The sequence below is a fragment of the Artemia sp. Qi Xiang Cuo genome, chromosome 1, assembly GCF_049724085.1.
Source record: "Artemia sp. Qi Xiang Cuo chromosome 1, ASM4972408v1, whole genome shotgun sequence".
In the NCBI taxonomy this organism is placed as follows: Eukaryota; Metazoa; Arthropoda; class Branchiopoda; order Anostraca; family Artemiidae; genus Artemia; species Artemia sp. Qi Xiang Cuo.
The window spans coordinates 25,016,025-25,030,581 of record NC_142794.1 but is presented as its reverse complement, the minus strand read 5'-3'; the positions used below and the strand labels follow the sequence as shown (position 1 = coordinate 25,030,581).

At 33.2% G+C, this 14,557-nt stretch overlaps 1 protein-coding gene across 1 annotated transcript in view; it reads left to right on the top strand.

The window, feature by feature from the left end:
• Positions 1 to 14,557, top strand: part of Ocrl (Oculocerebrorenal syndrome of Lowe) — a 126,798-nt gene that overhangs the window by 50,711 nt on the left and 61,530 nt on the right. The window contains 2 exon segments of the mRNA XM_089095911.1: positions 4,152 to 4,321; positions 11,251 to 11,472. Of these exon segments, the coding sequence (XP_088952037.1) occupies positions 4,152 to 4,321; positions 11,251 to 11,472 (392 nt within the window).

Sequence of the window (14,557 nt, the reverse complement as noted above, 5' to 3'; positions counted from 1 at the left end):
TTTTTTGGTCACCTAAAAAGGGAACTATAACTTTTAATTTCCGTTCCAATGAGCCCTCTCGCGATATTCTCGGACCACTGGGTCGATACGATTACCCCTGGGAAAAAAAAATCCAAAAAAACAAACAAACAAACAAATAAACACGCATCCGTGATCTTTCTTCTGGCAAAAATGTAAAATTCCACATTTTTGTAGATAGGAGCTTGAAACCTCTACAGTAGGGTTCTCTGATACACTGAATATGATGGTGTGATTTTCCTTAAGGTTCTATAACTTTTAGGGGTCTTTCCCCCTTTTTTGAAAATCAGCCAAATTTTCTCAGGCGCGTAACTTTTGATGGGTAGCACTAAACTTGATGAAAGTTATATATTTGAAATCAGCATTGAAATCTTATTCTTTTGATATATCTATTGGTATCAAAATACCCGTTTTCTAGAGTTTCGGTTACCATTGAGCCGGGTCGCTCCTTACTTACAGTTCGTTACCACGAACTGTTTGATTATTTCATTTTATCTATTTATGATTCCTAGTATGTTTTAATTGCTTAATTTAGTTTTTTTATTTCTTGTTTTTTTTACTGTTTCTTAAGATTTTACATCTTTACTAAATTTAATTTAATTTCATCTATTTACGATTTATTGTGAAGCGTTTGGTAATGAAATATAACTAAGTTTCATAGCACTATGTTGGCTTTATGTTAACTATATTGACTTTAACTAATACTTTTAGCGATGGCTTCAAATGAGATTATATGATAAACTAAAGTCGTCACCATATCAGACTTAGTTTAAAAACTACCGTTTTAGTTAATCAGACGTGAAGTTCTTTCGTTTTTTCTTTCTGTTTTTATTTCTGCTCTTTTATTTTTATTTCTGCTCTTTTATTGTTATTTCTGCTCTTTTATTTTTATTTCTGCTCTTTTATTTTTATTTCTGCTCTTTTATTTCTATTTCTGCTCTTTTATTTTTATTTCTGCTCTTTTAAAAACAACAAACACTGTAGAAAAATCTTTCTGTGTTTTTAGTTGTGTCATCTTTATTACATTTTGATCGTTATTACATTTTGATTCGTTTCAATCGTTTACGATTCATTGTGCTAATTTCCCTACTTCAATGTAACTAATTTTATGTTACTAATTTAACGTAACTAATTAATTTTACCAACTAATGCAGCTATCTAATGTAACTAATTTAACGGAAATAATTAAAAATGTAGCTAATTTTACAGAAACTTTTGTAATAGAAACTGTATTTATTTTTAACAGTGTGCTTTAATTTTAAAAACATCAACGAAAAAGGAAACCTCAGCACTAAAAGATTTTGTTTTTAATTGTTATTTTTTTTCTATGTTATAGTTATAAAAAATGTTTATAATATATATCGTTTTCAGCAAAGTGTAAATGACGCAATATGCTATAGAGCTTTTACAGTTAGAATAGGGGGAGGGGGTAGTAGCCATATTCCTGTTTGTAGTAATTTTGTATTATCTTTTTTAAGTTTAATCCGAGCATTCAGTTAATTTTTACTTGTTCTTGGTTTATTTATTCACCTTTATTAGTATGTGTTAATTTTATGTTTGAAATGATTTTTTATTTTTTTTATTTTTTTTTTTTTTTTCATTTATTCTTTGAAACCATTGAGCCGGGTCGCTCCTTACTTACAGTTCGTTACCACGAACTGTTTGATTATTTTATTTTATCTATTTATGATTCCTAGTATGTTTTAATTGCTTAATTTAGTTTTTTTATTTCTTGTTTTTTTTACTGTTTCTTAAGATTTCACATCTTTACTAAATTTAATTTAATTTAATCTATTTACGATTTATTGTGAAGCGTTTGGTAATGAAATATAACTAAGTTTCATAGCACTATGTTGGCTTTATGTTAACTATATTGACTTTAACTAATACTTTTAGCGATGGCTTCAAATGAGATTATATGATAAACTAAAGTCGTCACCATATCGGACTTAGTTTAAAAACTACCGTTTTAGTTAATCAGACGTGAAGTTCTTTCGTTTTTTCTTTCTGTTTTTATTTCTGCTCTTTTATTTTTATTTCTGCTCTTTTATTGTTATTTCTGCTCTTTTATTTTTATTTCTGCTCTTTTATTTTTATTTCTGCTCTTTTATTTCTATTTCTGCTCTTTTATTTTTATTTCTGCTCTTTTAAAAACAACAAACACTGTAGAAAAATCTTTCTGTGTTTTTAGTTGTGTCATCTTTATTACATTTTGATCGTTATTACATTTTGATTCGTTTCAATCGTTTACGATTCATTGTGCTAATTTCCCTACTTCAATGTAACTAATTTTATGTTACTAATTTAACGTAACTAATTAATTTTACCAACTAATGCAGCTATCTAATGTAACTAATTTAACGGAAATAATTAAAAATGTAACTAATTTTACAGAAACTTTTGTAATAGAAACTGTATTTATTTTTAACAGTGTGCTTTAATTTTAAAAATATCAACGAAAAAGGAAACCTCAGCACTAAAAGATTTTGTTTTTAATTGTTATTTTTTTTTCTATGTTATAGTTATAAAAAATGTTTATAATATATATCGTTTTCAGCAAAGTGTAAATGACGCAATATGCTATAGAGCTTTTACAGTTAGAATAGGGGGAGGGGGTAGTAGCCATATTCCTGTTTGTAGTAATTTTGTATTATCTTTTTTAAGTTTAATCCGAGCATTCAGTTAATTTTTACTTGTTCTTGGTTTATTTATTCACCTTTATTAGTATGTGTTAATTTTATGTTTGAAATGATTTTTTATTTATTATTATTATTTTTTTTTGTTTCATTTATTCTTTGAAAGTAATTTCTGCTCGTTTTAAGTTTGAATTATTGTAGGAGTTTATTGCTACCCGTCACCCGTCTCTTTGACGATCTGAAGAGGCTTGTCAAAAGAGGTGACAACCTCTTTACTTTTCCCTGAAAACTTCTTTTTCGCAAAGATTAAAAAAATCAGTTTCTTTTCGTTTTTTTATTGCCAAAGTTTTATTATTGGTTAATTTAATGAATATTTCACCAGCTTTTCAGGTTTTCGGTTTAAAAATTATAAAATCTGATTCAAATATAAACTCAAAGTTAGATGATGTAGTCTGGGCATTGGCTTTGATTGCATTCAATATAGTTATTGTATAAATTACTTTCAAATTGAAATCAAGGTTTGGAACAGTTCTAAAACTAAGATCTTGTATGTATATCTATATATATATCTTCTTGCTAGGTGTGGTGTGTAAAAAAATATCATTCTGACAATCTGGTTGCATATAGTGTCTGTTTGTTGAGGTCAACTTCGACCTCAAATTACCTTGGAAATTCAAAGTTAATATCCTAGCCGTTTTTGAGATACTTCACATATCCCCTTTTGGCAACCGAGATGCAAATAGTGTCTTCTGATTGAATTCAACGTTTCTCAACATTCCCTGGAAATTCAAAGATAATATTCTAATTGTTTTTTAGATATTTCACATTCGCCCTCTTGGTAACAGGGATGCAAACAGTGTCTTGCTTTATTTCAACATCCCTCTTTATATTCAAAAAAGTTTCAATTAAATGTCATCAGTCGCTTCTGAGATATTGCTGACATGTATTATTGATAACCGGAATGCATACAGTGTCTTTTGATTAAATTTAACATCCCCCTCAATATTATCTGAAAGTTTCTAATTTATTGCCCTTAACTATGAGATATTACACACGTTATAATAACAAACTAATTGTACATACTATCTTCCGATTTTTTTCAGCATCCCTTTCAACATTTCCTGAAGTTTCAACTAAATGCCGTTAGCCCTTCCTGAGATGTTGTAGATACACCCTTTTAACAACAGGGGTGTTTCTTGTGCTTTTTCCCTAAGTTTAATAGTCCTCTTAATATTCTCTGAAAGTTTCAATATAATACCTTTAAGTGTTTCTGAGACATTGCAGAGATGCCATTTTATCACCTTGGATGCATATATTGTCTTTTGATTCAACAGTTCAACTAAATCCCAATCGACGTTTCTTGAAACTTTAGCTATTTATCGTCATTAAAAATATTGGTCTTTGCTCAATAGTACTTAAATTTCAAAATAAAAATATCGATAATGCTCAGTATGGCAACAGAGTAGTTTCAAATTCGCTTTTTATTTTTTGTTTTAGGGTAACAAAGGTGGTGTCAGTGTGCGTTTTGAGCTACATAGCACATCAGTGTGCATAGTTAACTGTCATTTAGCTGCCCACATTGAAGAATGTGAACGTAGAAATCAAGATTATCACGATATTTGTACGAGAATGTCGTTTCCGCCAGCTAAGACCATCAAGGATCACGAGTAAGTTTTAAGGCAAATTTAATTGAATTTGAAACGTCGGTGCTTTGAAATTTTAAAGAAAATATGCCAGATGTTTACCAGAGGAAGATTTAAGGGATAATTTTTGGTTCTTGAATGAATGGCCATATATAAAATAGTAAGTTCAAAGAAAATGCGGTTCGATCTCATTCTCTAGGGCTATAATGTAACAAGGGCTATGATGGATTGGTCCTGTTTTTTCGAGGAAGGATGATAAATTGCTAAAAATTGAATTTCTGGCAACCCTGCTGTGGCTAAACGAAAAGCAGGATGTCCTTGAATGAGTTAAGAAGACATCGTAAGAAGAGCTTTAAAGGAGGTAGGAATATTATGGGAGAGAGTAATGAGTTAAGCTACGAACAGGCTGGGGTGGGGAAGAAATGTTGACTTGGTGCTATGGCGAATAACTCAATTGGGCCAGTCGTACGGACCGCATTGAGTAAAAACAGTCTGAAATAGCTGCAAAGACTAATACCAAATATTTTTTTTTTAAACGGGACGTTAGAGTTATGTGTTAAGTTATGTGTTAAGTAGTTCTGTCTTATGTGTCATAAAAAGAGATTTAAATGGGTTAAGAACTTCATGCGAGGGAGTGAAGAGTTTAGCTATGTGCAGAATGGGGTGGAGAAGTAGCATGCTCTATTGTGTTGGCCCCAGGTGACTTGATGCTGCGATGAATAACTCAATTGGACTAATCGGATGGAGCGTATGGAGTAATTACAGTCTGAAATAGCTACAAAATCAATTTGTTTTTAAATAATTTTTTTTTAATGATTTGAATTCAATTGGGGTTAGCCCAAAAACGTACGTACAGCTAAATTAGCCAAAATTTACTGGTATATTTAATTAGCAGTATGTACTGAGGGTTTCTTGTCCCATTGCCGCAACTTATCCTTGTTAAGTGAATCATCCTATATATAAATTGTAGTAATTAGTGTCGTAATTAGTAATTAGTACCCAAAAGCAGACGAAGTGAAAAATAAAGGGCTATATTCTGAAAATAATGGTCATACTTATCACTTATCATACAAAACATAAGTTAATTGTCCGACTTTCAATGCTACATGAAAATTGTAATGACAAAAAGCAGGTTGCATATTTTCCAAGATGATTTCATTATCTCCTAGAATGACGTACTATGTATAAAAACAAAAACTCAGCCATTTAGCTTCGTATTTTTGATAAACTCCATCAGTCATTTCGACTGATTGGAAATTTTATTGGATATTCAAATTTCCAAATTTCCTGAAAAATTGGAAAACTAGTGGACATATAGCTAAAACAAAGCAGACTTCTTCTAAGAAATTTTAAACCACTTGCTTTTTTGTGTCGAGTTTCTAGCAGACTTTAAATTTTCAAAAGTCAAGGATTCCCCAAACTCTAAGATTTATAAAGCTTCTTGCGCCTGAGACTTAGTACCCGTGTTCGGGTACTTACACCCTCCCCCTTCTGCCACTGTTTCTGTTTTTATTAAGTGACTGGCATTGGGAACGTTATTGGCTCTATTGGAAACGTTAAAGCGACAGTTCAACCGTTAAATTTATGGAAACAATGTGACAATTTTGGCTACGTCAATAATCGTAAAACGGCTTTATCAAAGAAAATTAGAAGAGTGATATTACAATGTGAAGCGAAATAAATTCTTGTAACAAGTCAAGCTTAAAAATACGAAAAATTACTATAAATAAATGAAACGTATAACGAAAAATTACCACTAATAAAAACGGGCCTATCACCCCTCAAAATTCTTAAATATTGGATTATCATTTGTGCTTTACTGAAAACGATGCGTATCATAGTGAATCCAGATAAATAATTACGTTCAACTTGAAACTGATAGATTTTAGCGTTCCCGTTTGTAAGAGTTCATCAAGGAGCAGTTTTGTCACCCATTATATTCAAATGCGTATTAGCTCAAAGCCTCAAAGGTCTCTCCCAGTCTCTATGTTTTATGGTGAAGTCGGTATATCATATATCGCATATGCCGACGACGTTCTTCTATTAAGCCGTAGCCGTAAAAGTCTAATTGAACATTTTTCCATACTTAAGTTGCGTCTTATTTATGTTGGTCTGTCAATTAACCTTTCTAAATGTTATTTTATATGGTTTAATAGTAGTTACAAAGTGGCCGCCTTAGATCTGGAAAATGCTTCTATTCCTTGCTCTATCCCAGTTAATTAGCTGGGAATTTTGTTCGGCTGTTCTCTTCCTTCTACACGTTCAATCATAGGCAGCGCAATCGCGCTGCCTAAGTAAAGAACGATGTTGGCACAATGTATTATTCATTTTTTTGTTTTTTTTTCCATACCAGGGCACTTCGTATCGAAGGAGTTGTCGTAGAAACTTCGGAAAGGGCTCATTCGATTGGAAGTTGTAGTGGCTTTTGTCCTTTTTAATAGTCGAAAATGACCGGAAGGCAACTGAAACCCCATGCACGCCCACTATTTATCGAAACACATCCAATAAAAACTTTGAGATATCCATTTTTTTAAGCGTAGTTGATTTACATATAGAAAATATGTTTTTGAGGAGGACACTCCCCCACAACCCTCAGGGCAAGGGTATTAAGTTATGGCCTGGGGCATATAAGAACAGTGTTGGCACAATGTATTATCTATTATTTTTTGCTTTAGACCAGGGCTCTTCGTATCGAAGAAGTTGTCGTAGAAACTTCGAAAAGGGCTCATTCAATTGGGAATTGGAGTGGCTTGTGCCCTTTTTAATAGTCGAAAGTGATTGGAAGGCAACTAACACCCCTTCCACGCCCACCATTTCCCAAAATACATCCAATCAAAATTTTTAGATTGCCATTTTGTTCAGCGTAGTTGATTTACAGATATAAATTATTTTTTTGAGGAGGACACTCCCCCCCTCAGCCCTCAGGGCAAGGGTTTTAAGTTATGCCTTTGGGGCATATAAGGTTTTTATAGAAAGTGTTGTCGTAGAAACTTCAAATAAAAGGCTCATTCGATTTGGAAATTCAAAGGGCTAGTGCCCTTTTTAATAGTTAAAAGTGATGGGAGGGCAACTAACCCCCCTCTCACGCCCATTTTTTCCCCAAACACCTCGAATCCAAATTTTAAGATAGCCGTTCTTTTAACGTAGTTGATAGTTTTGGACATTAGATCTTTGAGGATGACACCCCCCCCACAGCCCTTAAGGCCCGGGGTGTAAGATATGGTCTGGGGGATTATGAGGCTTTTTTATAAAGCGTTGTCGTACAAACTTCAAAAACGGCTCATTCGATTAGAAATTGAAATGGCTAGTGTCCTTTTTAATAGTCGTATGTAATTAGAAGGCAACTAACACCCCTTCCACGTCCATGATTTCCCCGAACACATCCAATCAAAATTTTGAGATAGCCATTTTGTTCCACGCAGTTTAAAGTTCAAGAAATTATACCTTTGAGCAGGACACTCCCCCCACAGTCTTCAGGGGAAGGGTTATAAGTTATGCCCTAGGGGCATATAAGGCTTTTATTGAAATATTTGTCGTAAAAACGTCAAAAAGGGCTCATTCGATTGGAAATTCAAAGGGCTAGTGCCCTTTTTAATAGTCGAAAGTCATTTGAGTGCAACTAACCCCCCTCTTACGCCCACCTTTTCCCCAAACACATACAATAAAAAAATTTTGATAGCCATTTTATTCAACGTAGTTGAAAGTTTTGGAAATTAGGTCTTTAAGGACGACAACCCCTCCCCACTACAGCCCTCAAGGCAAGTGTTGCAAGTTATGCCCTGGGGGCTTATAAGGTTTTTTTTTATAGAAAGCAATGTTGTAGAAACTTTAAAAAGGGCTCATTCAATTGGAAATTGAAAGGGCTAGTGCCCTTTTTAATATTCGAAAGTCATTGAAGGGTAACTAAACCCCCTCTCGCGCCCACCGTTTTCCAAAACACATCCAATCAGAATTTTGAGATATCCATGTTGTTCAACGCAGCTGAAAGCTATGGAAATTAGGTCTTTTATGATTCTAACTCCCTCAGACCCCTCGGGGAAGGGGTGTAAGTTAATCCTTGGGGTTATATAAGTTTTTACCGAAAGTTTTTGTAGAAATTTCAAAAAGGGCTCATTTGATTCAAAATTGAAATTGCCCTTTTTAATAGCCGAAAGTGAGTGGAGAGTAATTAACCCCCCTCTCACGTCCACCCTTTCCCCAAAAATATTCAATCAAAGCTTAGAGATAGCCATTTTGTTCAGTGTAGTTGAAAGTTCTGGAAATTATGTATTTAAGGATGACAAACCCCCCAGAGCCCCCAGGGCAAAGGTTGTAAGTTATGCCCTGGGGGCATATAAGGTTTTTATAAATAGAGCTGTCATAAAAACTTCAAAAGGGGCTCATTCAATTGAGAGGGCTAGTGTCCTTTTTAATAGTCAAAAGTGATTGGAGGGTAACTAACCCCCCTCTCACGCTTACCATTCCCCCAAACACAGCCAATCAAAATTTTCAGATAGCCATTTTGTTCAACGTAGCAGAAAGTTCTGGAAATTATGTCTTTGAGGATGAAAGCCCCCCCCCCCTGTCCTCAGGGCAAGGGTTATAAGTTATGCCCTGGGAGCATATAAGGTTTTTATTGAAAGCGTTGTCGTAGAAACTTCAATAGGGCTTATTGGATTGGAAATTGAAAGGGCTAGTGCTTTTTTTAATAGTTGAAAGTGATTGGAGAGCGACTAATGCCCCTCTCACGCCCACCATTTCGCCAAACACATCCAATGAAAATGATGAGATAGCCATTTTGTTTAACGTAGTTGAAAGTTCTGGAAATTAGGTCTTAGAGGATGACAACCACCCTAACAGCCCCTAGGGTAAGGTTTGTAATTTATGCCCTGGGGGCATATAAGGTGTTTTATAGAAAGCGTTGTCGTAGAAACTCAAAAAGGTCACATTCGATTGGAAATCGAAGGTCTAGTGCCCTTTTTAATAGTCGAAAGTGACGAGAAGGCTTGACATTTTTAGAGTAAAGGTCGATGTGGGTATAATTTATTATATTTTGTTGTTGTTGTTGTTTAGATCAGGGCACTTCGTATCGAAGGAGTTGTCGTAGGAACTTCGAAAAGGGCTCATTCGATTGAAAATAGAAAGGGATGATGCCCGTTTTAATAGTCGAAAGGGATTGGAGGGTAACTAATCCTCCTCCCACGCCCACCCTCCCATTTGCCCATTATTTTTAAAAAATAAATTTTTTATTAAGATTAAATCAAAATTCACTATGTTAATGCTAATTCCCAATAACGCATCTCAGCAGTATCCCAAGAACGACTGAAGGTATTATTTTCAAACTTTCGGGGCTACCTCTCCACTTAAAATTTAACCAAATCAAAATATTCATGTGTATCCAAGCTATCAAAGAAAGTAAACAGTTTTCTTTGCGAATGGTATCAAGTTTTCCATTTCAGATTAACTAGAGGAGGTATGAAACTAAATTAAATACTACTATTTGTGTCCAAATTTTTAAAAGGGTGTACGTTGTTAAAAATTGCTGAAGTTTTTTCTCCATCATACGAATAGCAGGCCAAGCTATAAATTCTTAAAAAAACCGAAAAGATTTAAAGTATTATTTTCTTTTTCCCTGAAAAAACTATGTCAATATAAAACGAACAGAAAATTAATTAAAAAAAACTTTTTCCACAAAAAAAGTTTTTCAAAGAAAAGTAAAGAACTCGATTAAACAAAAAATGAGCAAAATAAAATCAAATTATCTACCAAGCGTGAAACTACCACAAATCATTATCGATAAATAAATGATATCCAAAAAGAGCTGAAATTACAATAAATAACTGAGTCAAAATCAAAACGAGCAGAAATTAACATGAATAGGGAACAAAATTCCTATGCCTTCTTAAGGTCAGGACGTAATTTGTACTTTACTGAAAAAAATTAAAATGAATGTGCATTGTCAGTTTAATATACATATATTGATATTTAGTAATGAAAATGTTAATATTTTTTGATTTATTAAAGTTATAAAGTAAAAATATTTGTTTTTTTCTGTTGTTTTTTTTTTCAGTTGTTTTGTTATTTTTGCTTTCTGTGGGTGATAAATTCTGCTTACACACATACATCATTACGTTATACTATTATTCGTAGCTGATGCATAACCCCCCCCCCCCCCTCCTAAAATTTCCCTGCCCTAAAACGTGTTTAATTCCATTTAAGGTGCTCAATTAGGTGCACAATTTTCTTATGAAACAAGAAGCTGTACAAGAAATCTGGTTCTATCCTACTTTCTAAGACAACAATGAAAGAAAGTAATGATAGGTCATATTTTATGGATAAACAATGGTAGCTTGTCGAACGTATCTAGGGCTATACGAAAAGCAGGGGGTCCCTGAACATGCAGAGAAGAGGTCATAAGAAAGAATTTAAGTGATATTGGAACTCCATGGAAGGGAGTCAAGTGTGAAGGTTTGAACAGACTGGGTTGGAGTGTGCAATGCATCAGGCGATTTGGTGCTCTAACGAGTAGTCATAAATAGTAGTAACAGTAGCAAAATATATGAGATCTCTAATCAGCATTCTAAATGCTGATGAGATGTAGTATCCGATTCACAGTAATTGAGCTCACTTTTTTTCTTAAAATAAGTGCAGCCCGGCTACACTACGTCTTCCCCTGGAATATATTTTACGCAAATATATAAATCTATAACTACTTCGTATTTTTTTTTTTCTAGGAATTTAATAGGAATTGCCAAGGTTTAAAGCTCTTTGTAATCAGATTATGTCAGCTTAGAATTTTTTGCTTGTTCCTGCCACTGCGAAAGATAGTTTATGAGAACAACAGTAAAGCCACTTTCTAAAGAATCAAGGGTCGTGGAAACCAGGTTTAGGAAAATGGTTCTTAATATTTTTTTTAGCTTAGCATTTTTATTATTTTTACTTTTATTTCCATGCCTTATGTATCAATTTTGCAGTCTAGTTTTTTGGTTTGGAGACTTAAACTACCGGCTATCTGGGATTGAAGGACTGGCGGCAAAGAATTTACTAGACGTTGCCAACTATAAAGACCTGATCATGTTCGACCAGCTGCGGGAGCAACAACGAATAAAACGAGCGTTCTATGGTTATCAGGAGGGCATTCCCAATTTCCGGCCAACGTACAAGTATGATACCGGAACCGATAACTGGGATTCAAGGTATTTACTCTTTGAATTGTTTTTTATTCAGTTTATTTAATTATTTAAATTGAAATTTAAAATTATGTGATCCATTATTATTCGAGTTATTTTTTATTATTCCATTAAATTATATTTTTGTTTTACATACAATCTAATATAATCTTAATTATCTTCTATATCTGGATAACTATTTAAAGTTATTAAAACTTACAAAATTTTAATCATTAAAATTTAAGTTTATTTAATAGTTTAAAACTTTTTAATTTTTTTACATCTCTTCAATATTTAAAAAATTATAATGTGCCTTTCTCTTCTCTCATAAGTTAGTAAGTCAACTATTAACGTATATAGTTTTCAATTAAAACTGGTATGTGTAGCCTCAGCTTCATTTCGGACACGTGAAGCAGAAGTAATTTAATGTTTTCCATCCTCTGGTTGTAGGTCTCCAGCGATTATTTCGTTATCTGGTATCAGGTGAGTGTGCATCTGAACTCGTCTTTTGTGCTAAATAATAGGCTTAGTGAAAGTCCTTTCTGAAATATTGCTCTGTTTTGTGTTTTTACTCATTGACTGAGAATTATCCTTTTGTTGTTTTGTTCGTTGTCGTTTTCCGCTATTCTTTGTCGTTTGTTACTTTTTTTTATTGTATTTCTTCTTCGCTTTCCATGTGGAATTTGAAATAGAGAAACTTCTGTGAATAGCCCCCAATAGAGCCCCATTTTGCACAAAGAATGCTGGGCATCAAGGCCGTATCCAGGGGAGGATGGGGTATTTAACCCCCTCCCCCCCCTGAAATGTATGTCCGACTTGTAAAAACGTAGCATAAATCGGCGTAAACAAAATTTTGATGCCTTTTAATTTCTTTTTTTTTGTAAAACCCTCCCCCCCCCCAAAAAAAAAGTCCTGGATACGTTTTTGCATGACGATAAATTAAATCAATAATATTAATTGATTTTAATTGGAATTAATAATTGGTATAATTATGAATATGAACATAATAAATGGTATTGATAAATTATCTACGGTATTATCGTGAAATGTCGCTTATTATGGTAATTCTGATTAAGCAACATAAGTGGGGAAGCAAGCATGGGCGTAGGGAGGGGGGGGGCAGGGGGCAGCTGCCCCCCCCCCTAGACTTTCAAATTTACATTAAATATGGCTGAAAAAGCAGATGGTTGGAAAATCAGTTGATAAAAGGACTTCCATCACACTATTGACTGCCCCCCCTAGACAATATGATGCCTACGCCCATGGAAGCAAGTTGTTTTCCTATTGCCTTTAAAAAAAAACACTAAATAAATGTAGACCTCTCGCGAGTAATCTCGTATCACCTTTGAAGATGCGTTATAGTTATTTTAAGTTATTATTTGCTAGGTCAACGTGTAATTATAGAACTTCTGGAATAAGTTCGTTCTGTACGAAGTTCTCGTCAAACTCTGCATCGTTGTTATTTATGTTTATATAAGTATTAAGACTGTGTACTTACTGAGGTTGATGAACATCCGTGAAAAATTTGATACACCATGACAACTTATTCGTAAGTGCAAGAAGCGATTTAATTGAAAAAAGTAAAAAAAAAATTGTCAAAGATACTGAAATTATGCTTAGGTTGTCGAAGAGACTATATAAAGTTCTATGAGTATTTGAAGTTATTTTGTCTCTAAAATAAATTTTTCTCCTTCGAAGCTAGGGTGTTTTTCGTATGACAAATCGACATATTCAAGTCACAAATTATCACATATATAATATTAATTGATTAAAATATAAATGGCATCAAACTAAAATTTCTGACAACCCTTCAAAAAATAAGAATTTATACCTTCGAAGCTAAGGTGTTCCACATATGGCAAATTGTTACAGATTCGCAAAATCAAAACATCGAAATTGAAAATGTTTCAAGACACATTTTAATCTGGAAAAAAAACTAGGGTTACCTCTTGCCCCTGGAAAGTCAAGACCTATTTATCCGCGTTGGAAAACCAGTTCAGCCTAGTTTAGAAAAACTTTAACTCTACGATGTCAAGGAAATTTCTGCGCAATGACAACTTTAGTAATTATTTTCTGTTGTATGGTTCATTTGCGGATATATAAGATGCATTTCGTATGGCTTACTTTTCATGGCATTATAATAAAAAATATAATAAACATAAAAATTGCAAATTCTAGAAAAAAAAAAACGGAACTTCTTTTTCGAAATCAGGAATGCCTGCATCACCTCCCAAAATTTGGTTGTCGAACGGATAATATACGATTCTACCAGTATTCGAAGTTATTTGATTTCTAAAAAGTTAAGCTTCGAAGCTAGGGCATTTTTCTTTGATAAAATGTAGGGAATTCGCAGAATCCAAATCTGAAAATAGAAAAAGGCACAGAAGGACTTTTATTTCTGTAAAATTAATGTAGGCTCTATTGTTTAGAAGATCAAGACATTTGTATCTGCTATAGGAAAAATTTTACCTTGTCTAGAAAAAAAGTTACGTTTAGGATATCAAAAAAATGTGATGCATTGTGACAACTTTGGAAATTATTTTTTTAAGTGAACGAAGCGATTTAGTTAATGTCATCTTGCTTAATTTTCATAGTATTACTCACTAAAATAAAAGAGGCATCAAAAAAAAAAAAAAAAACCTTTCCATAGATTTAGAATTTTTTTGAGATATTTTTGTTGAACAATCGACAAAAAATAAAGATGCCCGGCTCCATATTTGGAAAATAACTTTTTTTGTTGTATCTTCACTGAAAAAAAAAATCAAAAACATCCTTGCCCTCTCACACTCCCCTCCCCCTAAATTGGCCTAAATTGGCCTCACCTTTATATTAATGAAACAGACACTTGAAAAAGAGCAATAAAAAGGTTTTTGACTATAGCAACATAAAAAGGGGTAGAAAAAAGTACAAAACGAAAAAATAAAGGAAACACACAACTAGCTGAGAAAGATTAAAAAATAATCGATTTTTACCTTAGTATTTTTTTTTTAGCTAGTTTTAATTTCTTTAGCTAGCTAGTTTTATATATTTTTGAGCTTCAGTTCCAGTGAACAAGGATCACATAGGATTTTTTTTAACTTTGTTCACAATAAACATAAAATATTTTTCTATG